General features: G+C 42.5%; 1 protein-coding gene across 1 annotated transcript; it reads left to right on the top strand.

Moving 5' to 3' along the window:
- Positions 1-1,892: 1,892 nt before the first annotated feature.
- Positions 1,893-10,193, top strand: LOC134387968 (cytochrome b-c1 complex subunit Rieske, mitochondrial). The gene is made up of 2 exons (XM_063110645.1): positions 1,893-2,161; positions 9,299-10,193. The coding sequence occupies exons 1-2, from the start codon at positions 1,948-1,950 to the stop codon at positions 9,907-9,909; spliced, it is 825 nt and encodes a 274-aa protein (XP_062966715.1). The 5' UTR covers positions 1,893-1,947; the 3' UTR covers positions 9,910-10,193.
- Positions 10,194-10,394: the final 201 nt, after the last annotated feature.

Genomic DNA, 10,394 nt, shown 5'->3' with positions numbered 1-10,394 from the left:
CTGTGTGCCAGGCACTTTACATATATGATCCATTTAATCTTTAGAATACCCCTTTGGGTAGATAGTATTATTATTCCCATTTTGCAGGAGACTGAGGCAAACACAGAGGTTATATAACTTGCCCTAGGGCATAGATAGTTTGTGGAAGAACTGAGACTGAACCCAGAGAATGTGGAGATAATTACTACTCTACTCACCCTACTGGGAGGTTCCTTCACCCATTCATTCATTCATTCATTCCTCATTTACTCTTACTCACCTCGAGGACTACTGTTATATGAAGTGAGTTATTTCACGTGAAGCACTCAAACCATGCATGGCATGTGGTAGCTGCTCTGGACATGTCTGCTTTTATCCTAGGATTGTTGCCAGTGGAGGGCTCAGTGCCAACCACGTGGTGAGCCCAGTTAGTTTGGTTGCTGGGGAGGCAGCTCCTAGTCTTGAGAGTATGACACAGTCCCTTGGGCTAGAAGGATGGCCTAGGCCTGGGCCCTGAAGAGGGTCAAAGAAAATTCAAAGGAGAAAGTGGTCATATGTTGCCAACCTAGAGTGAGGAACAGAAATGAGTCAACAGGGATCAAAGGAAGACTTCTCAGAAGAGGTGGCGATTCAAATAAAAACAACACCAGCAAAGCTTTACCTGGTGCTTACTATGTTAGGCCTCCTTGTCAGTGCTTTACATGTCTCAGTACATTTATTCCTCTCAGTAACTTTACAAGGATGGTGGCTTCATTACTGCCCTCATTTCACAGGTGAGAAAACTGAGGCATAGAAAGGTTAGGAAACTGGCCCAGATCACAGGGCCCATGCACAGCACAGTTGAGAAACCTCGGTGGTTCCTATATTCACCATCATCATAATTCTTCTAAATCTGTGCACTGCTTGTGTTGATGTTTAATTGAACTAACTTTTGACCTAAATAAATGAAAAACTTTATCACACTATAGTATAGTATTAAAAACAATATTGTTAGAAAATAAATTCCATAAAAGCAAACAATATTATTAAATCTCTCTAAATCCAGTTGCCTACTAAGGGCTTCTAACTCAAGATCTATTTTGTTAAAAGTGGAGGTCAGCAAATGTAGAGAGGAATTAAAGATGTTAGCACCAAACTGAGACTTTCTCATTGGTGCAATCAGAAGGACTGAAAGAAAAGCAAAAAAAAAAGAATAACTTTCTCACCATGTGATGGAAAGTGATTTAGGGACCCACCCCCTAAAATCTTAGTTGAGGAAACAGTGGTGATGGAGACAGACTACCCTGCTTCACTGCTTGCTGGCTATTCGGTTCTGGACAAAGAATCTCTCTAAACATCAGTTTCTTCATCCGTAAAAATGCTGATAATAATAGCTGTTACTTCATAGATTCCTTTATTATAAATGAAAGAATGCGGGTAAAGCACAAAACCTCATACAAAAGTAGGTGCGTAACAAACCTAAGTCACTATCATTATCATTATTAAGCTTTGCACACAGGTCCCTGGACTTTTTGTTGTTGTTACGTGATGATAATAAAAATCATTATAGCAGACACTGACATAGTGGTTACTATGTGCTGGACAGTATTCTAGGTGAGAAATATACTTACATATTTATATATAATATATATATGGAAGGAACTATTATCCCCATTTAAGCATTCCGGGACATTCCTGGGGACTTCTATTGCGTCCTTTCTTCTGGGCAGAGCCCGGGATACAGACCACGAGGCGGCTGGACTGACAGGTGGAACGGCAAGCCCCTCCTCCTGCTCCCCGCCCGGATCTCAGAGTGAGCACGTAGCCCCGCCCCTTCCGCTACGCCTCTCCAGGTTTACCCGCCCTGCAGGACTGCGCTTTGGCGGGCGCTCTGACGTCACGGGTCCTGCGCCTCTTGCGCCTTTCACGCCTGCGCTGTGGGCAGAAGGTCGTCCCTGTGACCGCCTTGGCGGTTGAGCAGCTGTCGCCATGTTGTCGGTCGCTGCCCGCTCGGGCCCTTTCGCGCCCGTTCTGTCTGCCACGTCCCGCGGGGTGGCGGGCGCGCTGCGGCCCCTTGTGCAGGCCGCGGTGCCCGCCACCCCGGAGCCGCCTGTGCTGGACGTGAAGCGGCCCTTCCTGTGCCGGGAGTCGCTGAGTGGCCAGGCCGCGAGCCGTCCTTTGGTCGCCTCCGTGGGCCTTAATGGTGAGCCGGGCTGAGGGGAGCGACCGGAGGCTAAGGGGTCTCCTCTTTCTCGCTTCCTCTGGCCATGGACCCAGGGAACAGCCGAGGAGGGCGGGAGTATGAGGGAAAATGGAGCGGAGCCCTATTTGGGAGAATGAGGTGGTTGGGCTGGGGCGACCTTGGGCATTGCCCTGTACCTCCCCAGACCTCAGCGTCCTCACCTGTGTCTGGACGCCGCTGGGTTGGGCGGTCTCAAGTGATGCTCCACTGGCATTCCAGGCCTCTGTGGGAGTTGGTGGCTGTCTGGGCTCCCACTCATAGGCCAAACTTCGTATCGCCTCGGTTAAATTCAGGAGCTCGAGTCCGACTGCTGCCAGCAAAGGTCTGACAGATTTTTGTTGCTTACAGGTCGTTTGACCTTGGGCAAGTTACTAAACGTTTTATCTCACTTTCGAAATTGATTCATGGTTATACCACTTCTTTAGGGATGCGTGAGGAAACATTCTATGTAAAGCTATTAGCATAGTTTGGGTACTTAGTTATTAATAATTGGAAAGTTCTCTTTACCACTATTGATCCTTTTAGTGCCCTCCTTCACAACCTCCACCCGCTTTCAAAAACTCCATAAAACAATAACACACTGGGTCAGTTAACAGTGTAGAGTGTCAGCAGTGTTTTCAGGCACTGGGGGAAGCAGGGTTTTCACAACATAATCAGTTTAATTCTCAAGAAGAACAGGTGGAGTTTGACGATATTCCCATTATACAGATGAGAAAACAGACTACAGAAGGTAAAATGACTTGCACAAGGATATATGGTGTGGACGTGACAGCGTGGATATGACAAAAATGATTGTCTTAGCCAGGGCCTCTTCCGAGGAGCTGTTCCACAGCCTCTGTCAGAAGATCCCAGTTTATCTTCTGTGCCTTGTCTTCCATCTCTCTTTTTACGTGCTCTGTATTGAATGAAGGTCGTTAAATAGCCACCTATAGCAGTGTGGCTGAAGGCTGACTGCGTAGTTTAAATAACTGGGACAATTTCTGGCGTTCTCTTGAAACGTTGGACGTTGGCAAAACTGGGCTCTAGTTTCCACATGAGAAAAGTCTCTAGTGTGCTGGGTACTGGCTGCCTCGGTAGTTGGGGCAAGTACTCTCAAGTTTGGCACAGTAGTCATTAGGCCTACTTGTTTCATTGTGTTGCCTACCTGGCCTCCTTGACAGTTGAGTTTGTTATCCTTCTACACAGTAACCAAGTTGCCTCTGCTCTTTTTGCTGTGCCTTCATTCACCCTATTCTATACACTTGTAATGATCTTCCCACTCAGTTTTCCACATGTCCAAGTCTTACCTATCCTTTCAATTTCAATTCTGGATCAGGTCAGTAAAACTTTATATTTGCTGATTTCTTTGTGTCTTTATAGCACATAATACCACACTCTGATGTGCATTTATTGGTGATTCCCCTGACCTTAAGCTTAAGGGCATGTCTTAAGAGGATGTTTACTTTATTTTTCTATCTCCCACAACTTCGAATTTTGTAAATTGTTACTGCAAAATATTTGGAAATCAATGTTTGTTAAGGAGCACCAGTGGGTTTTGGAAAAACTGTTCAGGAGTGGAGTACCCCAGCCCATTCCAAGCCTATTCTTGGGACCTGGAGGTGAGAAAAAAGAAGGGGAGAAGTTTCAATAGCAAAGGTGAAAAAATCTTTGGAATTTTTCAAATAGCTAAAGGCTTTCTTCTAAAAATTGTAGGCTTACCTGCCTTATAAAAATATTTTTCCAAAGACAGGCAAATAATGTAGAGCTGTAAGGCAGAACCCTTTTTTCTGTAATCACGTCTTCAGCTTGTAGCTTAAGTTTACATTAAAATCTCCTGTCTAGGTGGTTTGTGGAAAAATGGGTAGTGGTAGAATGGGATGGGAGGGGTTGGATCAGGAGAAGAAGATCCTTGAGTTGGGGAGGAATGTTGCACTATGGTAGCATCTGTTTCATGTGGAAGATTTCCAAGGCATATCACAGCTAATCCTAAAATAAACACCATGTCTTCTGTTAAAATGCCTTAAATTTTCTTTATTTCTAGATGATATTTCCCTAATTATCTGATTTTGCTTTAGGTTAGAACTAAATCTAACATCCTTACTACTAAAACTTAGACCTAATACAGATCATGTAAATTATTTAGAGAATGATGTTTGCAGCATGGCAGTTTAATTTCTTAAGGGGTTCTTGGTGGTGTAGCCCAGTAAAGTGTAACCTACTAGATAGAGTGGGAGTAAATAGCAGGATTTCTTTGGCAATCAACTCTGAATGAAAATGGCAAAGCCATTCTATTTAGTGTTCTTGCACATTTCCTTGTGTACTGTTTAAAAGTTGTGGATATTGTTTTTAATTTAAATGTATGAGCTTTGCTTTCTTTATCTCTTAGATATGAGACACATCTTTTCTGTGTAATTCTAGACAATGCTAGGGGAAAGTAATTTATGTTTGTTTCCAAATGCTGATCTACATTGCCAGGTTAGCATTAGGTAGAGTATTAGGTGATGTAATGTCACTTTGATTTCACGAAGCCATAAATGTTAAATTTTAAGTTGACACTATCTGTGTCCTGGACCCCTCCAAAAAATGGTTAGGATAGTCAGAAAAGAACATAGATTGATTTTAATATGTTTCATTATTTATGAAAACTTGTGACTTCCGTAAAGTTACTGACCTGAGAACCATCCGTAAAGTTACTGACCTGAGAACCATGTGGAAAGCAATTAAAGTGTTGGGTACTTGAATGTTTGACTTCTCAAGGAAGTATGCTAGGATGAGACAGCCTAGTAGACCAAGATAGAATTGCAGTTTATTATAATGAAAATGCATTTTATAAGTTCATCTTTCTTTTGGAAACAACACATTTTTTAAAAGTGAGGAATTTTTTGTATCCCCTTTTTAAAAAAGGAAACCTTGTGGCAAATTTCCTAAAATGAATATACAGTTTGCAAAGAGATTTGCTTCCTGAAACATTTAAAAGTGGTATGGGTAAATTAGTGTTTTTGTCAGACATTTAAAAATGGGTATGGAAGAGAAAGACATATCTTTTATATGAACAAACTGCTTGCTCCCAAAGAATGGTGTAGACAGTAATTGTTTGTTTAACATTCATTTGACATAAACATTTGGCCTACTTTATAGCCTGCAGTAGAAGTGTCCCACTTGAGGGACCCACCACAGTGAAAAAGAAAAATAATGCTTCTGCTACTTTAAAATCTATTGACTTTCACTGAAGAGGGGGATATATGAAAATTTTGCTGGGTTTTTTTTTTTTTTTCTTGCTACATTGAAATGATTAGTTCTTTTGCAGATTTCATTTTATTTTGAGAGCTGCCTATTCTGATAAGGGTTTCCTTTTCTGCCTATTAGTGGTTTTATTTGAAGTTAAAGTAATACTAATTTATACCCTAGATTCTAAAATAAAAATCTGTGAATTTTCTGCAACTGAAGTTACACTAGCAGTTCAGAATGTTTATTATCTTGTAATTAGTATTTTATGAATTTGAAGCAGAGAGCACATAGAAAGGAATATAAGATGAGACAGTTGCCTTAATAAGATGGTCACATATCAACTTACTGGGTATACTAGTGTTTTAGTCTGTTTTGCGTTGCTATAACAGAATACCTGAGACTGGGTAATTTATAACTTCCTTCTTCTACTACCCATTCTATATTCCCTTTGCCTTCTGCGAGTACCTCAGCGGGTCGTGGTTCTTTACCTGGTGGAGTGACCCAAACCTTCATCCCTGAAGAGTCTGGGCCATTTGTAGTCTTGCCTGGATTTGGTTGTTGTAATTTTCCATTGACCTTAATCACAGGGCATGGTAGTACTAAGAGACGTCCTAAGGGATCTCCTGTTTTCCAGATATTATAATCTTCCTTACCTCCATTGTGAAGTAGTAGTCCAACTTCCCCTTGGTAGTCTGGGTCAATCACCCCAGCCAACACAGTAACTCCTTTCTTAGCCTCTTGATTCAGAGGCTGGAGGAGCCCAAAGTGGCCAGGTGGCAGCCTTAACTTCCAGTTCAATGGGATCATTTTTGTGTTTCCTGATGGAAGCATTCCTCCCTCTGGAACTAAGACCTCTAGACCAGCAGAGCATAAAGTTGTGGGGACAGGAAGCAAAAATTTTGCTAATGGGTCCCTAGGGGTAATGGTTGCTGGGCTCCACCATTGCATGCTGTCTGCTTCTCTACCACAATTTTCTGTTTTAGTCCATTTTGTGTTGCTAGAACAGAATACCTGAGACTGGGTAATTTATAAAGAACAGAGGTTTATTTGGCTTATGATTCTGGGACAGCTGCATCTGGCACGGGCCTCAGGCTGCTTCTACTCATGGTGGAAAGTGACAGGCAGCTGACGGGTACAAGCAGATCACATGGCGAGAGGAAGCAAGAGAGAGAAGGTGCCAGGGTCGTTTTAGGCAACGAGCTCTCACGGGAACTAATAGAGCAAGAACTCACTCATTAATTCCCCCTCCCCCAGGGAGAGCATTAATCCATTCATGAAGGATCTGCCCTCTTGACTCAATCGGTTTCCAACACTGCCACATTGGAGCTCAAATTTCCACATGAGTTTTGGAGGGGACAACACATCCAAACTCCATCATTCCACCCCTGGCCTCCCAAAACTCATGTCACTCTTACGTACAAAATACAATCATTCTATCCCAGTAGTCCCAAAAGTCTTAGCTTGCTCCACCACCAACTTAAAAATCCAAAGTCCAAAGTCTTCTCCGAGACTGAAAGCAAAAGTTCTTCCAGCTGTGAACCTGTAAAAGTCAAAACCAAATTTATCTACTGCCAAGATACAATGGTGGAACAGACATTGGGTATACATTCCCATTCCAAAAGGGAGGAATAGGCCAGAAGAAAGGAAGCACAGGCCCCAAACAAGTCCAAAACCCAGCAGGGCAGACATTATGTCTTAAAGCTCCAAAATAATGTCCTTTGACTCCAAGTCCTGTATCCTGGGCACAGTTGGGCATCTGGGCCCCCAAAGCGTTGGGCAGCCTTACTCCATCTCTGCCAGGCAGAGCCCATTGAGCTGCACTGGTGCCTGCAGCTTTTCCAGGCCAGTGTTGCACGTTACTAGTAGCCCTGCAGTTCCAGGGTCCTGGAGGAAGGCCCGCTGTTTTGGCTCTTCTAGACATTTCCCTGGTGGGGGCTCTCTGTGGGGGCTCTGACCCCACTTTCCTGCTTGGCATTGCTCTAGTAGATGGCCTCTGTGGTGGCTCCTCCCTCACGGCAGGTCTCTGCCTGGGCCCCCAGGCTTTTCCATACATCCTCTGGAATCTGGGTGGAGGCTGCCATGCTTCCACTGCTCTCACATCCCGCTGGCCTGCAGACCTAACACAACTTGAATGCCACCGAGGTTTCGGGCCTCTCCTCTTCAGGGCTGCTGCAGGAACCACACTTGGGGCTGCTCCAGCCGTAGTAGGTGGGATGCAGGGAGTAGGTTCCCGAGGGCAGCTGCACCCCAGGTCTGTCCTCTGGGACAACTCAGTCCTTCTCAGCCTCAGGGCCAGGGAAGCGGATGGTGTCCTTGGTGTAAGTTCTGGAACCCAAAAGCTGAAGAATCTCAAGCTCTGATGTCCATGGACAGGAGCGAAGAGTGTATACCAGCGCCAGCAGATTGAGAGAGAGCTTCACCTGTTTCCTCTGTCTTTTGTTCTCTCTGGACCCCCAGTGAATTGGATGGTTGCCACCCACACTGAGGGTGGGTCTTTCACACCCAGGCCACTCAGACTCTCACACTAATCCCTGCTGGAAACACCCTCATGGACACACCTGAAAAGATTGCTTTACCAGGTTTCTCAGCATTCCTTCATCTAATCAAGTTGACATCTAGAATTAACCTTCACAAGTCCACCCCTTGTCAACTTGGTGTCTATACTATCTCCTTAAATCACACTTAATTTTCAAATGGTACAATAACATAATAGTTTCGCCTAACATGATACATTATCCTGCATACAACCAGAAACACATTAATCCCTTTCCAAGAAGAAAAAGGTAAAGTCCTTAAATGATATTTACCCTTCTCCCAATATCCCATAACTTAAAATTGCAAATACTATGAAGTAAGGTTAACAACATTTAAATGCTGGTATAAAGTCAGTAAGTCTCATGGTACATGACAGAGAACAAGAGGAACAAAAACAAAGATAATTGCTTAATATGTGTACAGTATATACACATAGAGACATATTTTTGACACAACAGGGAGAACAATTACAATCCTTGTTTCTGTAACTGGTCATGTGGTCGAAGCTGGTATTTATTAACTTCCCTCTTCTACTACCCATTCTGTATTCCCTTTGCCTTTAGTGAACAGCTCAGCGGGGTCGTGGTTCTTTGCCTGGTGGAGTGACCCAAACCTTCATCCTTGCTACGTTGAAATAATTAGTTCTTTTGCAGATTTCATTTTATTTTGAGAGCTGCCTATTCTGATAAGGGTTTCCTTTTCTGCCTATTAGTGGTTTTATTTGAAGTTAAAGTAATACTAATTTATACCCTACGTTCAAAATAGAAATCCGTAAATTTTCTGCAACTGAAGTTACACTAGCAGTTCAGAATGTTTATTATCATGTAATTAGTATTTTATGAATTTGAAGCAGAGAGCACATAGAAAGGAATATAAGATGAGACAGTTGCCTTAGTAAGATGGTCACATATCAACTTACTGAGTATACTAGATAAGTTTTAGGGTTCCTTCTAATCCAGAGAATGAAAGGTGTTTAGCATGATAGTATAGCATGTTTGGCAGTTGAATTTTTAGAAATTTTGAAATATTGCTGTTTATTGTGCTTTTAACTTTTTAAACTTGATGCATCGAGATATGAATCCTAAATCAGCACTGTTCAACCAGCAGGAGCTCAATTTACAAGTATTACCTTGTGATTTCCTACTGATATGACAGGTTGTGGTTGAATTCATTTCATTTTTAATATTTTATATGCTATCACTGCCAATTTGACTATTTCTGAGACCTGTGAGTGACATATTTCACATTTTTAGAATTTGATATCTTGCTTGTAAATCCATAAAGTTCTCTTTCCTGGTGATACCCTTTTCAGGCTACTCATCTAATTGTGTTTTTTAACTTTTGTTTGTCTTGCAGTCCCTGCTTCTGTTCGTTACTCCCATACAGACATCAAAGTGCCTGACTTCTCTGACTACCGTCGCACTGAAGTTTTAGATAGTACAAAGTCTTCAAAAGAGAGCAGCGAGGCTAGAAGAGGTTTCTCCTATTTGATAAGTGCAACAGCTACTGTGGGTGTTGCATATGCTGCTAAGAATATTGTCACCCAGTTTGTTTCCAGCATGAGTGCTTCTGCGGATGTGTTGGCCATGTCGAAAATCGAAATCAAGTTATCTGATATTCCAGAAGGCAAGAACATGTCTTTCAAATGGAGAGGCAAACCCCTGTTTGTACGCCATAGAACCAAGAAGGAAATTGACCGGGAAGCTGCGGTTGAAATATCCCAGTTGAGAGATCCACAGCATGACTTAGAACGAGTACAGAAACCTGAATGGATTATCCTGATAGGTGTTTGCACTCATCTTGGTTGTGTACCCATTGCAAATGCAGGAGATTTTGGTGGTTATTACTGCCCTTGCCATGGGTCACACTACGATGCATCTGGCAGGATCAGGAAGGGGCCTGCACCTCTCAATCTTGAAGTTCCCTCATATGAGTTCACCAGTGATAATATAGTGCTTGTTGGTTAGAGACTTGGACTCAAGTCATAGGCTTCTTTCAGTCTTCATGTGGCCTCCCAAGAGTTATTTGAGAGCAAGCCTTCTGTACTTCAAGTTGGTTGATTTGAAACATTTAAGAATTGCTAATAATGTATTTGCAAACATTAATATGAAGTAAATTAAATTTAATATTGAGTACTTTCAAGCATTCATTTAATAAAGCCACTCAAACATTGTTAAGCTTGGTCATAGACTTGAAGGGTGCAATGTCTGATTGCTCATTTTAATTAAAAATTAGACTGGTGTACAAGATATTTGTGATATCTGTAATTGTCTTTCTCATTTATTTTCTTGCCCAAATATTTGTTTCCTGCTCCGTGTTAGGGATACAGATTCTACAGAACTCCTTTGTTCATCTCCAAGTCCTGAGAGGTGTTTATGGCATTGGCAGAAACAGTAGTATCTAGCTATCCCTTTTTTCACAGGACTCAGTAAGAGTCCTTCTGGCTATGTTT

This window comes from Cynocephalus volans, chromosome 10 (assembly GCF_027409185.1).
Source record: "Cynocephalus volans isolate mCynVol1 chromosome 10, mCynVol1.pri, whole genome shotgun sequence".
Classification (NCBI taxonomy): Eukaryota; Metazoa; Chordata; class Mammalia; order Dermoptera; family Cynocephalidae; genus Cynocephalus; species Cynocephalus volans.
This window is presented reverse-complemented; position numbering and strand designations above follow the sequence as displayed.